The 20,938-nt window shown below is 40.8% G+C and overlaps 1 protein-coding gene across 2 annotated transcripts in view; it reads left to right on the forward strand.

Annotated features, from left to right (window-relative positions):
- The first annotated feature begins 3,270 nt into the window (after positions 1–3,270).
- Positions 3,271–20,938, forward strand: part of ssh2a (slingshot protein phosphatase 2a) — a 30,590-nt gene continuing 12,922 nt past the window's right edge. The window contains exons 1-2 of one of the 2 annotated variants that reach the window (XM_028572333.1): positions 3,271–3,459; positions 6,365–6,408. In XM_028572333.1, the coding sequence (XP_028428134.1) occupies positions 3,397–3,459; positions 6,365–6,408 (107 nt within the window). In that variant the 5' untranslated portion in view covers positions 3,271–3,396. Of the gene's footprint in view, positions 3,460–6,364; positions 6,409–15,259; positions 15,805–20,938 lie in introns of those variants that run through there. The other variant, XM_028572324.1, reaches the window with a different exon arrangement.

Here is a 20,938-nt window from a genome sequence, read left to right on the forward strand (position 1 = left end):
GATAAAATGTGATAAAGTGCCATGCTCTGGGTGCCCTTAAATTGAGAAAATATCATGCAGTGCCATATATGCTGCCCTATGTGCTAGAAGACGTTTCGATAAAATAAAATAACAATGAGTCATATTATTCACTGTGACAAATGATGGTCAGAAGGCCAGAAGATGCTTGGAAGGCAGGACATGACTCTCTTAACGCAAGCTTTGGAAATGGTAGTCTAATATCAAGTAAAGTTCAGTGTTTAAAAATGCTGCATACACTGCCCATTTAAAACCAAGTCTTTGTTAAGTTCTTCTGTACATTATACATCTGATGCTGGAGTGTCTGCCCTAGCTTAAAGGTTACTAAAGTCACTCTATATATTCCCGTCTGAACACGTCAGCTGTGAATTTTGAAACACAGCTGCCCACCATTTAAAAAACTATTTGCAGGCATAGAAGTTTAAAAAAAATTACAGAGCCAGGAAAAAATGGACACAATACCATAAAAACTAATTAAACAAATGACATTTGAACATACAATGTGCTGTAATGACCAGCGTTTGATTCTTCCATCTGAGAGCATTTTACTGAAAATATCAGTATCCCAGTGTAAGCTGATTTTTAATGGGGTCATATCCCCCCCTGTTGGTTGTATGTAATATTGTATCATTAGAATTAGGGTAGCTTGTTTTGATGAAAGCTGACCACTGAACGGGACTGGAGCTCCATGGAGAGAAGAGGGACTGAGGGTGTGGACTCAAGATGCAAGGGGAAAACTCCAGGAATTTAAGCAATGACATCATCATTTATTCACATGTTATTAGCGCTTTTAGTAAAACCAGACTAGAATTGAGAAAAAAAGAATTCATGAATGGATGTATGACTGAATAGTGGAGCATGTCAGTGAATCAATTACACACGTACTGTACATTTAAAGACAACAGGATGGTTGTGCATTCATGTTTGCTCACATTAAACTGTACGGGGCAAAATGGGGTTAAAATGTCACTCGTGCACACACACACACACACACACACAGGTTTGTGGCACTATCTTTGTGAGCACCCATCATTGACATAATGCATTCCCTAGCCCCTTTCCCTAACCTTAACCATCACAACTAAATGCCTAACCCTCAAACAGCCCTTTAAACTTGTGGGGTCCAGCATTTTGGCCCCACAAAGCTGTTGGGACCCCACAAGTATACTGGACTCCCCGTTTTTGGACCCCACGAATATAGTTAAACAAGCCCACACACACACACACACACACACACACACACACACACACACACACACACACACACAAACACACACACTGGTCTGTGACGAAATCTCTTGTGGATAGCAGAGCTTTAATTACAAGGAGGATTGTTTTTAGCCCCACTGTCTCTGTATTGTCACTAAGTCCCTGAAGTAGAATCATCCACTTCTCTAATCCTAATCTTGTTTGCTCCTACACGCTCACTTTCTCAGTCTCTCCCTGCCTGTTGTGGTTACCTGTCTGCAGAGAATCTATCATCTCCAATCTATCTCTCCATGACTCTTCAGCTGCTCTGTTGTCATTCACCTTGTTCTAATAAACATGGGTTGGGTACTGTTAGGGCTGCACGATATGAGGAAAATATCTAATTGCGATTATTTTGACTGATATTGCGATTGAGATAGGATTCACGATATTGGAGGGAATGATCGTTTTTGTATCATCATTCTCATTTTCATTGAAAAGTATTAACATTGAATGAAATTAAAATGATTATAGTGTACCACAATAGTTAATTCAAAATAGTTTGACATATATTTTGCCATTAACAAATATTGCGCCCCCATGCAATTTGGATATTGCACTAGTCCATATTGCGATTTCGATACAATTGCAATTAATTGTGCAGCCTAGGTATTGTGTTATCAGCCAAAAAGGCAGACATGTGTGAGGGGGTCATCAATCATCCTGTCCATCCTATATTTGCAATCATTTGTATCATGTGCTTTCCGTATTTATATTTTATCAGTCTCTCCTCACTCCATCTTCCACCCTTTTTCCTTTCCATGCTTCCTCTTCATCTTCTTTCTTCTTCAAGTGCAATGCAAACATTGCTTTTTCTCTCTTCACCACCTAAGTAGGCCTACCTCCTAATCGGTTTCGGTTTTATTGTGTATCTTTTTGTTTTAAGTGTTTTAATAAAAGCTTATTGGATGATTGATAAGAAAGGAAAAGGGAGAGAAAAATATGCAGGGAAGGAACGCTGAGAAGGACAGGGAGAAGAGGAAGAGGAGGAGGAGGCAATGACCCAAATAATGCAATGAAGTGAATCAAAATGAGCCTCCTATAGACCTCAGCTTCACACCCATCCACACATTCCTCTCCGTCCCTGACAGTCACAACATTTATTCTTTCAACAAGACGCAGCAACATTAAAAAAAATTAAAGGGAAAAGGTATTTGCTGATGTAACACTTTACATTAAGATTTCCAAAGCTCCTTGAGATATGGGATATGGGGTTGTGTGTTGAGATGCTGTATCTCCTCCCATCTTTCACCTCACCTCTTCTGACTTTCTCCATCATCCTCCACACACACACACACACACACACACACACACACACACACACACACACACACACACACACACACACACACACACACACCTCCCCCTGCTTTCACACTCCCACCCCCACATCTCCCAGGAGAGGCGTAACTGAAAAACATGGAAGCACAGAGATGTAAGGTCAGGTCTTCTCCTGTGCAAGATCCTGTGGATAGGCTACAGAAAGAAATACACTAATGCATTATACATGATGCTATATGTCACCTATCTAATACCTCAATCCGTGGACACACACACACACACACACACACACGTTACAGAATTTTAGCTCTGTATTATTTTCCGTTTAATTGATCTATTGGCAATGACTTTTGCATGAATGGGAGTGTGCATTGCCAGGTGGTCGCTATGGCGCACGCGCCTGACACCGGCAAGGCCAGGCAAGGCAGCCTTACGTTAAGCTAACTGGCAAAACTATATGGAAAGCCATGATGTAAATGTCAAAATAAAGGCGTATAAATTGTATACTTTAAAAGGCAACGATTATTGACTACAGAAGCCTATAAATAAAACAACAAAAACCTAGAAGATTACTTATTTTGAATGTCATGTAAATAATGATAATATATTGTGTAACAATGTATTGTTTTAGTTAAGTCAACGCTTCCTGAATACAAACTTTTATTTTGAAAAATGTGAAGACCGAATATGTTTAATGATTCTTTTCAACTTGACACTAGAGGGGCAACTAAGCAACGAACACAGAAATAACATCGGGAGCTCCGCATACTGTAACGTTAGTTCTGCCCAAAATGTCTTGTATCCCGGTGCTTCACTCTCCGAGGTGACCGAGGTCAGAGCAGCAGCGGCATGGCGCTTGTCACCGTCCAGCGGTCGCCGACACCGAGCACTACCTCCAGCCCCTCTGTGTCTGTAAGTATCTGTGAACTGGTTTGACATTTCGGGTCAGTTTCGTTGGTCTGTCACCGCCAGAATACCGTTAGCCCAGTTTTCACTGCTCGGGATTTAGCGTTATGTACTGTACATCGGTGCCGGTGGCTAGCTTAGCTGTTAGCATCATGCTGTAACCTAAAAGTAACCTCACAGTCCTGCAGAGGGATGCAAGTTTGTCTTTCAAGTTATTTAGATGTGTGCAAAGTTAACTCAGTTCCTTACTAAAGGTGTCAAGTTTTTGCAAACTAACGTTAACTCTATCTTAGCTAGATAGTGTTAGCAGTTAGAGCTCGTTTGCCTACTTCCTCCCAGTAATTTCAGAAAAGCCGCCAGATAAACTAAAACGTCTTTTAACTGCAGCTTGCAGTAAAGGTAATTATTGGTTATGTTTATTCTACGATTATACACCTGGAATATGCTGCCTTCTGTACCTTTGTCCAAATGGCCAGTCATGTCAGCACCACTAACGTTACAAATGTATTACTATTATCACTTGTTAGTGGAGTGACAGTGACTGGAGAGGAGCTGCCTGGTAAGCAGGTTAGTGTGGCAGGCCTGTCAGACTCAGTTGGACGCAGTGGGACAGTCCTCTTATTCCCATTGACAATTTGAGGCTTCATACGTCTGGCTCAGGCTCTTGACACTGACCCAGGCAGGGATGGTGTGGCTGCCATAGATTAGACCTATGCCATCATGCTAGGAATATGGTAAATTGGCCACAGTGATATGTGTAGGGGCTGATGTTAGCTAGTCTGTCAGAGAGCCTTCTTAAAAGACACATCTCGCTGAAGATCCTGACCTCTGGTTAACACAACGTGACAGGAGTTCAGCCACATGCAGCTCAATTTAACCTCAGTGTTTTGCAGAGACTGACTATGTTGCAGATATCAAGGCCAGTTTGGTGGAGAAACACATGGGACAGACATGCATATTATGGAAAATGGATTAGGAAACCTTAAAAAAAAACATCATTAGAGCCATATATAAATGGCTGCAGCACATTACATTACAGCTCAGAGCTATATTATTATTATTATTATTATTATTATTATTATTATTACTACATAATGGCTTTTGGAGACATATGGACACATTCAAATCTTGACCAGGCTGTGCCAGATCAAAGAAATGACACACATGAATTATGATTAAAGATGAAATTATTATTCTTTAACCCAACAGTGATGGTTTGTAGCTTTGAGGCAGTAAAAGGAGCCGAGGCTGAGGTTACCAGCTTCTTGTCATGAGACCCATTCCTGATGGGAAGCAGCCATGTGAGCACTCTTGTGAGATGTCTGATGCTGAGAGGGGGGGATAGGGTGCTGGGAAAGGCACAGCACAACAGAGCAGTGTATTGAGATAAGAGATGGGAATGAGGTCCATAAAGAAAGATGAACAGTCATGAGAGGCACAGCTGGAATGCCATCGCTACTTCAGCATATGTGATAGGCTTTTTCCAGTATGCTGCCTCCTAAACCTTTTATCAGGGCTTTGGCAAATTAAACACAGGTTTCATATTATTGACCCATCAATTAATATTGCTAGCATTTTCCCTTCAGCATAGTGGAGAATAGCCACCCTTTAGTGGTAGTGTAATCTGCCTAGCAGCACACCAAACCCTCTGTTCTCATTGGCTATAAGACCACTCCCTACACATCTGTGCGCTAGCATGGTAACCATGGAGATCAGCCTGTACATCATATCCCACCCATGGCCGCGCTTATTATGGTATGTTGTCTTCATCACATATTAGAAGTATACAGCCCCTACATTCATCAGTACGTTTGTGGAGTGAGTGCTTTGCAGTGGTGTAATGGTATACTGGGATCACATATGCCTTTGAAATCTGCTGAGCTAGGCATTTTGTTAGATGTGTGTGCAGGAAGTGTTTGAGTCCATGCATGGACTCGTATTTCTCCCGTGTCACCATATTTTGCCTTGAAGGCAGGCTGTTAGGCTGCTGATGCAGAGAGCATCATTCAGCCAGCTGCCTCTCTAGGCCTAATCACATTTGTGGAAGCAGGCACAGAAAATAGATGAAAACTCCATCCTCATCCCTTAGACCTCTCCATCTAATCTTCCTCATCCATCATCATGTATCATCATCATTCATCAGCACCAGCATTAGCGTCTTCGTTATTGTTCGGTGTCCCATGCCTGTACCTATCCCTGTGTGTCCATCCATACTGTATTTGTCTGGGGTATTGGGTGTGTGTTTTGGCCTGTGTAGTAGCCAGGATTGACAGATTGATGCCAAAGAGAAACTTCCCTGAGTTTTGTGAGGGATTACCAAAACAGGCTGGGATTAAGTGTGTGTGTGTGTGTGTGTGTGTGTGTGTGTGTGTGTGTGTGTGTGTGTGTGTGTGTGTGTGTGTGTGTGTGTGTGTGTGTGTGTGTGTGTGTGTGTGTGTGTGTGTGTGTGTGTGTGTGTGTGTGTGTGTGTGTGTGTGTGTGTGTGTGTGTGTGTGTGTGCGAACTGTGCTGGTTGCAGTGGTGGGGGAGGATGATTGCATTTTGGAAAAAGAGACAGAGAGGGGAGGGCATGGACGCTAAGTCTGTTGCAGCCTTACCCCTGGTCTGTGCTCTGAGCCTCAGTTCAAATACCATGCTGGCCCTGCCTTGTAACTGAAGTTACAGATGAAAGGCTTGACGTAGCCGCCAGCCAATTTAGCACTCTTTTAATGCAAGGTTACTTGAGTCTGACTCAGCGTGTGAAGCAAATAGTCTCTTTGGTCAATCTGATACAGTGTGTCCTTTCCAAAATGCTAGCTGCTGGTGCAACTGATATGAACTGATATGAACTGATGCAGGTATTTTTATATACATATATATATTGCATATTCATTTCTTGTTTTTTTCAAGAATTTTCTGTCTGTGTCTCTAGGAATCAGGCAGTGGTGAGGATGACCGTCGCTCCCAGCCCAGAAGGTAAGACCACTTCCTGTTTTGTCATACTCCAGTTTCCTGGAATAACTTTCACACACTGCCATTGAGTAGCATCACTAGAAACTGTAAATAGAGACTCAGTCCACTAGGGGGAGACAGCGCATCAGATTAACAGTGTTTCTTTAACCACTGAGCCACATTTTCTGTTACAGTTGCTAAAGCATTAATGCAATTGGTTCATTGATTTAATATAGTGCTGCATACAACTTAATTTGATCTGCAAAAGGCCAACTTATGTGTCAAGCTAAAACCAGTTTGTCAATGCCACCAAAATGAAAATTCCCTTCATCTTTGCTTAGACCAAGACTGTAACAAATAAAAGGAATGATGTCCACTGAAGTTGTTTCCCAGTGAGTCGTATCTATCAAAACTCCTGTCCTACAAACACAGGTGTTAACAACAAGTCTGTCTTCACCAGATTCACATTGTCATTTTGTTTAGTTCTACTAGTTACCATGTTCAATAAGCACCTTAATACAACAGTTAATGTCAAGGAGAAAATACTAAATGTTAAAGTTAGTATAGCTTTGTTTAGTAAAGGCAACTGTCTCAATACAACTTATTGAGGAATTAGGAATTCTAATAATTTTTGATTTTATGATTATATTATTGACCTTGAAATACATAGCACTTAATGCCATTTGAGGATTATGCCCCGTGGCACCAACCATTGTGGTACTAACAGTTTTTTAATTTAAGTTTTTTTTTATGCTCCAAACAAATGATGTCTTTGTAAGTACTTTTGTCAGTATTTGTTCAGTCCACTGATGTCATAGGCTGGGATTGATTTGCATGATTCTACCTGGTAGTTGTGGCGGAGTAGATGATTTGCTTTTGATGCGTGTATATCTTCATAAAAGACGACATAAATGACGTCAGCACTGTTATTGTCCTTTTGTTTAGATAACTCAGGTGTCTTTGTCATTGTGCTGTATCTTGGGCCAAGGCCCTCTACAGAATTGGAATGAAATTTATAGACTTGTCCCTTCACAACTTTTTGCCTATAAACAGCTACCACTAAACATGGAAAATTTGTCTTCACTGTCTGCAGGCTCAGACAGAGTCTCTTATCACTTTAAATGTTATCCCTACATTACGGTCTCTCCATGTAGCATGGTAGCACACAACCAATAAACATTTTTAATGGATTTTGTAAGGGACTTAGCAGACTAATCTAAGCTTTGAAGTGCAATCTAAACCGTCTAGGTTTGTGTCTTGATTTAAATGTATCTTGTTATTACTGTCGGTATTGTTTAATACAACAGGTAATGAGACACTGCAGTAAGACATGACCCATATACTCCTACAGTGTTGACAGACTGGACTGTTCATATCTTGCTCTGTGAGGCCAGTGCAGGCTGAAGGATTGGTCTGAGTGAAACGTTGCTTTCCTGTCAGGAGACGGTGTACGTCAGATACAGGGTAAAACAGAATGCTACGCACAAACGTTATGATGTTTGTCAGAAACCTCGCACATAACAGATAATGACAGATTTCAACCAGAGTCCTGACTCTAAAATCTGCCAGTCTGTACCGGTGTTGTCTCAGTGTTGAATGTTGTTGCTACGAAGCAGAGCAGAGTTCTACATTGCCAGAAGGAGATTTAACTCTTTTGTCATTTCCTTTTTCTTCACCTTTGGGCTTTGGCTGTTGCTCAGGATCACTCAGATTTCGTAAATGCGTGTCTTGGACCCTGTCACGCTACATGAGCCCAGCAAGGTCTGGCAAAATCAAATACATCTGAAAAAAAGCTGGTCAGGCTCCCACTTGTCTAGAGTCGTTAGGAGGGTCAAAGTCTTCAGTCCTGAGCTCCTTCACACAGCAGGACAATGTGCACTAACTATCAATCTTAAAAAAAAAAAAAAAAAAAAAAAAATAGTTAAGTCTGCATAATATGCATTGGCTGACAACAAAGTCATAATATTTGTGAGGCGATTCATCCTGAACCGATTACATCTACAGAGACAGGTAGGGGTGAGTGAAGTGCTTATGCTAAATCTACAGTACTGCAAATGTAACAAGACAGAAAGTAAAGATGGATGTTTTATATTCTCTATTGTTAAACGGAACAGATATGGATTTGCACCAAAAACTAGTCAATTCTTCCTCCGCTAGTGGACTATCTTTAACAAAAGGTTCGTTTTAATTTGTTCCCAAGTTTTGGAGAAATCCTTCTCACAAAATACAGACAAACTGGACAAAAGCATGACCTCATTGGCAGGGGTAATACTATTTAAACCCCATATACACCATATGATAGTCATTTTAGTTCATGATTGCACCTGGCCCAAGACAAGCCAAGGGCTTCATGTGGAGCACTTACTGTATAGTACACGATGAAACCTGGAACAGAGTGGATTTTAACCAAAAGTAGAACATACTAGATGGTACTAGATGAAAAGATGGTATGCTATGTCACACATAATATGAAAATTGAAACTTGGTGATATCACTCCTACAAGTATTTAACACACCCCAATAGTGCCAAGAACGACATGTGGTCCCAATTATCGGTTAGGTAATACAACAAAGCAACAGCAGCTGGTGAAGTCATACCCACGGATATGTACACATGTACACACACACACACACACACACACACACACACACAAAGCTTATTCCCCATACGCCTAACATCATTATAGTCCTGTTTTACCATTTACCTAGCTCGCCATTTGCTCAGCATTAGCACAAATACACACACACACACACACACACACACACACACACACACACACACACACACACACACACACACACACACACTGGAACAGACATGCAGGGTGCAGCCAAGGGGCTTGCTGAGTGACCCCTAATGTGTAATACATAAGAGATGAAGTCCAATTAACTCCCCACCCTACATATGGATTCAAGTAGCAGCAAGGGCAAATATACCGTATAGGAGCCACTGAGACTTTGGGGGGGAGCTTTGGCTTTTGCAGTGCAGTTATATTTTTTTTCTGCCTTGATTTCTTGCTCTTCTCCAGAGTCTTTGTCTCTTTTCTCTTTCAGTTATTTAGTTGACTACTCACTGATTCACACCCCGTATCTCTCCCTGAACGTCGCTTTCATATAGACACACATAAACAGCTGTCTGTACCCACCGCACCACACCAGTGAAGTATAACGTTACTGCAGTGCATTAATGAATCTGTGCCTGCCACACACTGTTGCCTCAGGACTGACACTGACTGTCAAGGACAGAGTTTTTTTTTCTATCCAGAGTTACGAAACTAACATTTGAAGCTTTTGTTATGTTGTAAATCAATCTTTAAATGGTTGGAAAAATTGTGAAAACGGCTGATAAACTCTGTTCTGCTGTGGTGGCTCAACAAAAGAGGTGCTTCCTATCCTTCTTGTGATTATGCGCAGCGATAACATGTAGGGCTGCTCCCTCTTAGTTGATTAGTCGACTAATCGGTCGTTTTGGTCTTAGTCAACTAAGATTTCTTTAGTCGATTAGTCATGTTTTATGCTTTTTTCATGCTGAATGACGTATTTCCAAGAAACGTACGAGCACATCTCTTGTAAACACAAGAATTAAAGTGGTGCTTTTGCATGACTCTTTGCGGAGAAACTCCGTTGATTTAATCTGTCGATTAAATTGATTTAATCTGTCGATTAAATCAACTAATCGATTAGTCGATACAATTGAATGAGTGTTAGTTGACTAAGAATTTCTTTAATCGAGCACAGCCCTAATAACATGTGATGTGGCACAGCTGTTAAATAGGCGTGCATGATAAATCGCGATCTCGATTCACCCCTGTTCACGATTTAACTTTTAAATAATTTTTTTTTTTAAATGTTATCCTTCAATTAATTGATTGAAAGCATTTGACATTGACATGTTTTAATTATGTGAAGACATGTTCAAGGAGTTCAGATAGAGCCTGTATCAGGGCCATATTTAGTTCAATGTGTTATATGTCACTATTTTTGGTAGCCTATTGTACTTAAATGGCCAGTATGTACTTTATTTTCTTTATTCACTGAAGCCTCTATGTTTACAGGCTTGTGGTGGTGCACAATGTGCTATAGGTGCCAAAAAAAATCTATGTTTGGTACTGCCAATTTGATTTGTTTTGTCATGGTTCATGTGTGCAATAAACATTACACTTGTGAGAAAAAAATCTTGGCAGAGAATCGTGATATCCATTCTAAGCTAAAAAATCGTGATTCATATTTTTCCCCAAATCATACAGGCCTACTGTTAAAGGTCACAGCACACCTGTAATGGCCCACTTGAAATGTCAGTTGCAGTCCCTGCTTTCAGTCCTCTATCTCCGTTTAGTTTGTAGAGTGCCTGTATACAGCAACACATCATTGCTACCTTGTTAGAGCCTAGGGGTGTGTCAGTGTGATGTATTTACTTTGGTCAAAAGCCAGCTGTGGATGGGGGAAAAGCCTGTGAGAAGAAAGAGGGGCGGCATTTAGCTGTTCTCTTTCTGACCTTGTCTGTCCATTGTCTTACTGCTGTAGAGCATTTCCTTATTCAGATACTGTTTGTTTCGGACAATAATACGATTGAAGTTTCAAATTATATTAATGGCAGGCAGAATCTATTTGGGTGGCAAGAGGAACTACTCTGTGAGAAATAACATCAGCCATTACTTCACAACAGCAGACCAACCTAGTTATACATCTGAATCATTTGTGTTGCAAGCCTCTCCCTGCACTGTTAAGTAGTAAGTATGCATGTTAGTGCATCAGCTCTGAACCAGATGCACACAAGCCGAGCAGGTTCATCAGGCCAAGAACTTAATAACTCTGCTATTATAAGGGCAAGGTGCAGTAACGAACACCGAGCCGTGGAAACACCATCTGTGTTCACTGTTTAAGTACCATCTCCTCATGTGGAGACATGCCTCGTTGAGTGTATAGGCTGTTCCTCTGTCATTTACACTCAACAGTGGATACACACCTGCTACTACATGGGCATATATCGGTTTCCCACCACATAAAAGAGAAAAAGATTGTATATAGGGCACAGTTATACATGTTGTATTACATGCACCAAATGTGACACAGCCATCAAGATTCATGAAATGATGTATGTTGTGTATCTTGTGGTTCAAATTAAATGGAAATGAAATGATAAATATATTAATCCAAATCCATCCCCTTAATTATAAAAAAGTTGAATTTGGACCATAATGCACCAAATAAGTGACATGTCACAGAATTTTCATTACAAAATGCAGCATGTGTCGCTTAGCACCATAGTATGGAAATAGGATTATACTACGAACAAAATCACCCAACACAGAAATCTATCTTTTAAAAATATTTGACCCAGCATTGGGAAGATTACTTCTATAGGGTCTCAAACTCAGGAGAAGATTTTCAGCTAGTGCTTCTTAGCTGCAGTACAGTACACAGGCTACTTCTGCTAACAGGTCTGTCTTTGTCTGTCTTATCTGGCTGTTAGAGTGCTACCTGTTTCTCCAAGGTTAAATTCTCCTATCGCAACAGAGTGGGCTGAGTAGTTAGCAAATATTTGAGCTGAAGGGGTTGTAGTACAGCTGCTCTATTGCTTTCAATCTTTAAAGGTCCCATGACATGGTGCTCTTTGGGTGCTTTATATAGACCTTAGTGGTCCCCTAATACTGTATCTGAAGTCTCTTTCCTGAAATTCAGCCCCTTGGTGCAGAACTACAGCCACTAGAGCCAGTCCCACAATGAGCTTTCCTTAGGATGTGCCATTTCTGTGTCTGTAAATATTGAGGAGGAGAGAGGGGGGCAAGGTGGAGGGTGTGGCCTTGAACAACTGCCACTTTGCTCATTTGAAAGCCATGATGTCTCTCTCTCATGGGTGGGCCAAATTCTCTGGGCGGGCAAAGCAGAGAAAGGGGAGGTAATCTTGCTCCTTATGACCTCATAAGGAGCAAGATTCCAGATCGGCCCATCTGAGCTTTCCTTTTCTCAAAGGCAGAGCAGGATACCCAGGGCTCGGTTTACACCTATCACCATTTCTAGCCACTGGGGGACCATAGGCAGGCTGGGGGAACTGATATTAATGTTAGAAAACCTCATAAAGTGAAATTTTCATGCTATGGGACCTTTAAACATATTTTTATGTTGTTTGTGTATCTAATGATTTGAGGCCAGGTGGTTTTAGCCACCGCCACAACCATAACTACAGAACTGTTAAACTGCATGTTTCATCTGCCCATTCCCATCAAGTGATAAAGGAAGACATGTAGCAGAAGACGATTGTGCAACATTTCTCAGCTGAACACCATAACAGACTCATGTTACCAGCCCACAGAAAAATGAGTTCCCACTTAGTGCTGGTAGATGTGACAACACTAAACAGAACCACATGACAAGCTGTGTGGGTGTGTTCGGATATTGTGGTCACATTTGCTGGCAGAGCTCATTGGACAACCTGTGTTATGATGCAAGAGTTGTTGATAGGAAAGTGAGATGGAGTGAAGCTTAGTGTGACGGCAGGAGTGCAGGTGTGGGTGACCTTTGAACCTTGTTTATTTCATATGTGATATAATCAATTTCGTTGGGCACACACTCTAGTGTTAACATATACACATACACTGTCACCTGCCACGTGTTATGTACTTGAAAATGCACTGAATTACCTAAAGCCTGCTAAAGCATTTTTTATATGATTAGTGACATGGTTTATAACATCCCCCAGAGCTAATCTTATCAGTTATTGTGGTGAATTGTGTAAGTTTTCCAAACATATGTTAAAAACATAAACTACAATAGTACTGCTTAAAGTACATTGTGTACATTTCTGTTTGTCTAATATCTTGACTGTTAAAATGAGCCAGATTGTGTCATGTAAACAGAATAAGAAGAAGAGAGCTTTAAGTAATAAAGCAACCGTATTCCTGTCTTGCAATTCAGTCATGAAGAGAAAATAAAACATTTTATGGCAAGAAGTAAAGTTTTAATTAGTTTTACAGTTTTCAATAAAATTGTAACTTTCACAAGGTTAGAGTGTATACAAGATTCTTCTTATTTGTTATTACACTTCTGTGAAATGTACAAAGCACATTTTGTGCCTTTGCTGTTATTGTGGTGCCCTGAGTTACTGTACACAGATTTCCAGGCCTACAAACAGTCTGGGACTGCAGTAAGTTGACACAAGAGAGAGGAAGAGGGGACTGACCTCTGACTGAAATTTAAAAACACTGTAATGCATTTTAATGCACTAAAGGCCTTTGGCTGTTATTTTAAACACTGAATGTAGGCCGATCCCTGCATATTAGTATTGCAGGGCTGAACAAAATATTAATCTCATACGTTGTTGACATGTTATGTGACTGAATGTACTGCGTCCAATTGTCACAGTGTAATTCATTTTTGAAATGTTTTATGAGACGCATATATATGAGAAATTTATAAAATGCTGAAAAGAGGAAATGTGTCAGAGCCACTAGCAATACCATGATATGTCATAATTAGTTCAGAGGAAGAGACAACATAAAAAAAATGCAGTTTAAGGAGGAAGTGGAATCCTACAGCTGAGCAAAAAGCATGACTATTGGCCAGAAATGTTGCTGTGTACTTGTGAAAATATGACGCTTGCGTGCAAGGCCACATTGGATACAGTGACTGTGAATTGGTTAATAAACATTAGTGAGAAATCATTAATCTGATCCATCCTTAGTCTTGGCCTTCATATATTTGCACTATGGTCATTCTATGATCAGTAGCAAGTTTAGCTACAGTTTCCCAACAGCCTCACAGCTCAGGGGTGTTCACAGACCGTGCAGGTTACAGTGAATAACAATGAGCTAGAACATTTGTGAACACTGAGCCAAAGGTGTGTTGTATTACGCCATACTTAATAGTGCCCTGTTTTTCAGTCAAACTCCCTATAGATAACTGCTCTACCCTAGAAAACAGCCAAATCTTAAAACAGGCCTTCCATAAACGTGACAATAAAGCTTAGCTTCACTGTGCTGAGGTCATTTGCCACAGATGTTTTAGTTTAATTCTTATGCGCTTGGAACAAGCTGGTGTGAATATGATGAGGGGGGCTGTAGTTTAACAGTGATTTCAAATTATTGTCAGTTTACATGCTGGCACGCCAGCAGAATATAAAATGTTTAATAGGCTATAAAAATGTCCCAAAACATTGTGTCCATCACACAGCATGCAATGTGTCAGTTGATACTTGATGTCATCATACCACCTTGATGTGAAGGGTTGTTTCTCCCTCAGACTTATCAAGACAGGCTCCGGCATATCTCCGCTTTACCTCGATACTACAGGCCTGCTGCCACAGCAGTTCAGTCTGGAACACTTCAGCCTGTTTCTCGTTTGTTCTGGCTCCTTATGTAACTAAACCACAGGGTCTGTGTGTTGGGAGAAAATGGTGGAGAGTGACTCACTGTCAAACCAAAATCCCATGTGGGTTTAATTGACTATTTTATTAGTTTAATGAGCACATACATCCCCTTTTTTTACCCTGTTGCACCAGGACACTCAATTAGCTGTTGGACAGGAGTTGATTCAAACAATATTACCATATTATTAAGATAAATAAAATGTATTACTCTATAGTCTGACCTACAGCATTACATAATCTATCATGGATGGACAACCACGTGGCATGTTAGTAGCCTACCAACAGTATGCAGCTTTTAAGCCAACACTACAAGCAGGGGATTTTTCTGATAAGCACACCCTCCAGACAGAGAGAAGGGAACTAAACAGTCTAATCACCGGCACGGTGGCCAGAGCTTTGTATACAAACTGCAAAGTGTCGATGCAGAAGGGCTGGCGGTGTGGGCGGTCGTACTTCCCTGTTGTCCTCTTTGGCTCCCCACTTTTCCCAAAAAAACACATTTCTCCAACTCCTCCCTCCTATGACTTCTCCAGTGAGAGTTTGACCAGAGTCATGTCTCAGTACTGTACATGGTAGAGAGGATGCTGTCTGTTGTAACGTTGATAAATAATGGTACGGCACGGACATTTATTCATGATGGTACTCGCTTCCGCTTTATTGGGAAATCTTGAACAGCCAGGCGTCACTGTCGGGAGCAGGAACAAAGTGTGCTAGACCTAGTCTATTGCGGCAGAAACGCGGGTGCTTATTTCGCGGAATATTTCGTAATTTTTTTTTTTTTTACTGTATTACGGCCAAACACCAAAGGGAGTTGTTAGACGTATTGAAATGACAGAGCACGTGACTGTGGGAGAGGAGTAAAAGTTTTCTCTCGGACCCAGAACACCTGACCCCCGCTCCTCCCTCACAGCGCTCCCCACCGCCGGCATGACCCTCGGCGCGGTGTCCGGATCCGACAGCTCGTCGGCGGTCAGCTTCTGCTCCTGCTGCGGGGCCAAGATGGTGCCCTACTACAGCGACGACGAGGTGGTGTCAGAAAATCAGATCAACCAGCTGTAAGTTTAAAAGGTGAAAAAGTTGTGGAGAGTAGATACAAATCTAGAATAGACTCCAGTATGGCACTGTTATATAGCCTACATTAAAAACGATTTAATAACTTCACAGCAAAGGTGCCATAAAGGGTCTCCATTCAAACTAAAGAACTTGCACTTGATTAAGTTACACATGAGGTTAGCTTTACTTCCAACGGTGGGATTTAACTGTAAAATGTCTCTGTCTGTATTTTGTATTGTAGATAGTGATAATCTTAGTTGTACATTTAAATGTTGTCCATTTAGTCTAAAATTTTGGAGATAGTAATAATGTGTCAAACTTTTACCGTTGCAACACTGTGAGTAAGCTCAGTATGTGTAAATAGTTTTGCAACATCACTGTTTAATGTATGTCCTGGTGACGTAGCAGGGTATTACTCATCATGCTGCTTTTTGACGTTACTAAAACATAATGAATCATACCTGTTTCACAGGTAGGATGACACATTGCAATTGATTTATTGAGACACGCATAAATCACATGACCGCCAGTTTTTTTGCCTTTTTGTTTGTCCAAGGCTGGGATATTGTCTGTTTGAAATTGTGAGTACATGGTGTGATAATGATAGTTGTTATTAAGTTGCAATTAAGACTTTTTTTGTATGAAGTTTTAAATAAACATTTGGAAAAAAAAAACTTTAAATAAGCCTCAAGAAGAAGAAAAAGGTAGCAATGTTAATAATTTGTATATTTTTGTATGTTTAAGCCAACAATTAGGCCTAAAGCTAATGTCTCTGACTCATCCATAAGCTGTTGTTTCTTAAACCCTAGACTTGTAAATGTGGTGAAGACAAATTTGCCCTTCAGGACAGATCAAAGGCTAGCGTGTTCCAGTGTTTCCAAACTCATGTGGAGCTGGCTCAGATAAGCTTAGCAAATTTGGAGAAAATCAATGTAGAAATTACTGCAACTGGATTAAAAGATGATGAAATCAACAGTAACCAATTTCCCACAAAATCAGTTTAGTACCAGTGTCTGTGTTTTGCTGTTGTTTTGTAACATTTTTGTGTAGTCAGTAATTGGTTGTGCCCTGCATGAGAATTGGCCTTCTGTGGCGGTTTTCAGGAAAGTCTAGGACAGCCTGCCTTTTGATTGCATTGTTTTTCAGCTGTTTTACAGCTGCATAATGAAGGTTTATGAAAATATGTTACTGCAAGACACTGTGTGTACTGGCAGGCATGTGTGTCTAGTAAATAGCAGCAGATGTGGGAATCTTCTGACTTCCTGGTTTTGTTGGCCACATTGCATGATGCCTGTTGATTGTTTTTATTGCCACTCCCTTGTATTGCTCAGGGTGGAAAAGGGCCCTCATCACAAGGCAGGTTTTTTCTTAGCATCTTTTGATTCATATCACCTAGTGTGTGTACATGTGTGTTGGCATGTTTAATGTTTGTGTACATAATGTCTGTTTATTTATAGTGTGAACGCCTGTATGTGCCATAATGTTTAACTAGGGTTTAAATGAGTAATTAAAAGCCTTGAGGCCATCCATGTACTTAAGTGTTACCTGTGGCTAAATGGCATTTAAAACACCATTGTTATCCCACCAATTAAAAAAATTCCGGTAAACCCATCTCTTCCGCTATACATGTTTTCCAAAGTGTGTGTTTGTGTGTGTGTGTGTGTGTGTGTTTGCCTGCCTGCCTGCCTGTGTGCGTGAGATGCATCTAAAATCAAATAACCTACATAACGTGGTTTAAGTTTGCGCAATTAGCTTCAGTAAATGGCATGAAATCAAACCAGCTGTGTATCACACTAGTGCTATTCATTGCCAGGCGTCTGATAGTGTTTGTTTATGGATTCAGGTCCACATCAAGGAAGTTCCACGTTATAAAGTACAGTTATTCTTATTTTTAACCCCAAGCTATTAAAGTGGGAATAGAACCCTTACGTAGCCATTGTTATGACCAACTTAGCTACATATCCGCCTAATTCGACCAGCATTAAATTATATTTTACTGAGCTTATTCAGTACTGTTTTTTTTTCTGCCTGTAGTTTTTTTAAACTGTAAGTTGAAATGTAATCTGGATCCTTCTCAGAATAGCACTGCATGCCTGGGTCAGGTATGTTTAGTTCACTAAGGTGCCTGGTGCTTGGACCATGGACTGGACTAACAAAGAAACTGTAGCGAAACTTGTGGTCCTCACTCACACACATCCAGAAGGCAATGGGTCTGGGCAATATGTTTACTGGCTTATTTTACTGAACTTATTTCTAGGGCAAAATTGCCACAATTGTGTAACGGTGGAGAGTGAGAAGACGCACAACAGAGGCTTGTGGCCAGACTTGAATTGAGGATGTTGTGGTTATGAGTTTTAAGCCTGTACTTCATTACGCCCCATGAACTTTACTGTTCTCTCTTCTCATCCATCTGTCACTCTTCTGCTTGTGAGACATTTTCCGTGGCCTTGCCTCCAAGCAGCAGGGCCTAACATGTACCTGTGGACACATACGCACACCGGCTAACTCCCTGTCTTTCCCATGGGCTGTAGCTGTCTCTGCTGCGAACTCATAAGGCCTTAGTGGGTCCTGCCCTCCATAGAGCCAGGCCCTATATTTATCCCACTCTCATCCTGAGAGTGACTAATATGGGCATTGGGGGGGATGGGGGGGGTTCACCCAGTTATCTGCTCACTATGTGGAGTGGTCCTTACATAGTGATGATTGTGTCTGTTACTGTTGCCCTAACAAGTACCTACTGCTTTACTTCTGCCCAAAGCCCGGCATGGCTGAATGCCAAAAGATGACCCACCCCACTCTCTGCTACACACTATGACTGGGTCATCTCTCTTTATCTTCCACCCTTCACTGCCCATTCCTCATTCACATACTTTGTGAAGTCAAATTTAGTTGAACTTATTGCCCTATTTTTATTTCCCCACTTGGGTTAACTTTCTCTGTATTTTGCCCTTAAATCAGCTTGTCTGGCTTTCTTGTTGGAACATAACACTATGCTTAACATACATATAATATGGTTCATCTGGGTACATGCTAACAGACTAGTGTTGATGGTTCATTATAGCATTAAAAATGTATCAGTTTGAGTCACTTCCCAGGCGACTGTATACATTTACAATGCTGATGATGATTGATGCAGATAATAATAATAATTATTAATAATTAATTTCTTGATTAATTGATAAATCCATTTTGTTTATGAAATGTCCGAAAATAGTGAAAATTGTTTAATGTAATTTCCCACAGCCCAAGGAGATGTATTTAGATTCCTTGTTTTATTAAACCAACAGCCCATAACCCAGAAATAATAGAATTTACAATCATAAATGGCAAAGAAACCATCAAATCCTCAAAGTGAATGTGTGGCAGTTTTTCTTCAAAAATGTCAGTTGATTATTTTTGTCTGCTTAGCCATACCTTTTTATATGTAGTAGTAGACCAGTCCCTATAATCAGAGCACATGCAGGCTTCAGTGTTAAAACTCTGCAGAAGGCTATCATTGCCCTGTCTAAAGGAAGTCTCTATGTACAGTAAGTTGTGCTCTTCTGAATGCAGTCTATTAATAGGTGAGACTTTTAAAGGACTACGGTATTTTTAGAAACTGTAGTTGAAAGTCATTCACAGCCCCCCACCTCTCCAACAGCCAGGCTTAGTAAAAGTGCGTGTTGCATGTGCATCACCTTCCATGCTTGATTTTGAGGGAGAGTACAAGTGTTATATTACAGATGACATTGTATAGTAGCACTGCTATACATGGTCAATGCCAAGTACAGTACATACGTGTGTGTGCGTATGCCCAGTTGGACATGATACAGCAGGAATTGAGGAGAGTGACGGAAATAAAAAGTAGGACGAAGTTGTGAGGAATGCAGAAATGAGGAAGCGACCGAGGGTAGTGAGAGGAAACAGCTGGGTCAAGGGTGGGTGGGTCATGGGAAATAAGGTCAGCACAAAGCAGCGGGTTTGTTTTTTCTCTCCGTCTCTGTCTGTGTCTCCTTATCCTGTACATCCATGGTCTCAGCAAAACTCAGGAAGGACAGTTGGTTTGCTGGAAGGATGGAGAAATGAAGTTACAGAGAAAAAAGGCATGACAGGAAGCCTAAATGGTAGACAGCAGACAGTGTGAAACTAAAGAACTCTAGAACCTGATGAACTCTTGCAGCCTGCTGCCAAAGGCAAAATAGATATCCAACACAGTGGTTAACGGTCAAATTAAGCATATCAATCAATTGTTTGTGCAATTTCAAAAGAAATATGTGGCTTGGGTGTCATAACCTCCCTTGGAGCGTTCCCAGTGATCTTCACTGGTTGCGTGTGTAGTTGTCAGTTTCCTTAGTTTCTGGCCCCGGAGGCCATGAAATCACTTTTTTCAAGTTTAGCAGAACCAGTCAGCCAACTCCCTGGATCAGTGTTTTCTCTAGTAACACTTAAATCCACAGTATTTGTCCCATTATTATGGGCAAACTGCAGTGAGCTTAAACTTCCACTGCTATTTACTGCATTTGGCTTCTTAGAAAAATCATGAACTACTTCTTGCTAGTGTTTTTGTGGAAAAGAAATATTGAATGTGAAACAGCTGGGCACATTCAAGCCAGCAGATAGGGGGCTCTCTAGAAATCTGTTAACTTTAAGACTCACGTTTGGCTGGCTGTCAAGATTGAGGTTGCACATGTTCCTGTTCTTAGATAGGCTACATTCTTGCCAGATAAACTTGTGGTCTCAATTTGGGCAAAAACCTGCAGAGCCAATGCACACAATGTGTTTTTGTTATTATGTTGGTTTTCTCATTGGTCTGCAAGTGCTGCTTCACATCCTGATTAAGCATTTGCCATAGTTTTCTCTGGCAGTAGTGCTTTTTTTGTGCTCTCTGCATCCACTGTATTATTCAGATGCCAGCTATCTAAGTGGCAGATCTCATGCTTAGCATCATTAAGGTTATGGTTTACTGGTCCTATCGCTGTCATTTCACATGGTCGTAAGTGGCTAAGAGTCATAAGAAGCTCTTCCAACTTGTTTTATTGGTATCTTGTGTGACTTAGGTTACTGTGAGACTGAGTCATTCACACATGCAGTTTAAACACTGCCATCAGTTTGTTATGTGTCCTCTTCCTCTTTGCTAATAAGATTAAGTGTTCCAGA

This window comes from Perca flavescens, chromosome 3 (genome assembly GCF_004354835.1).
Source record: "Perca flavescens isolate YP-PL-M2 chromosome 3, PFLA_1.0, whole genome shotgun sequence".
Classification (NCBI taxonomy): domain Eukaryota; kingdom Metazoa; phylum Chordata; class Actinopteri; order Perciformes; family Percidae; genus Perca; species Perca flavescens.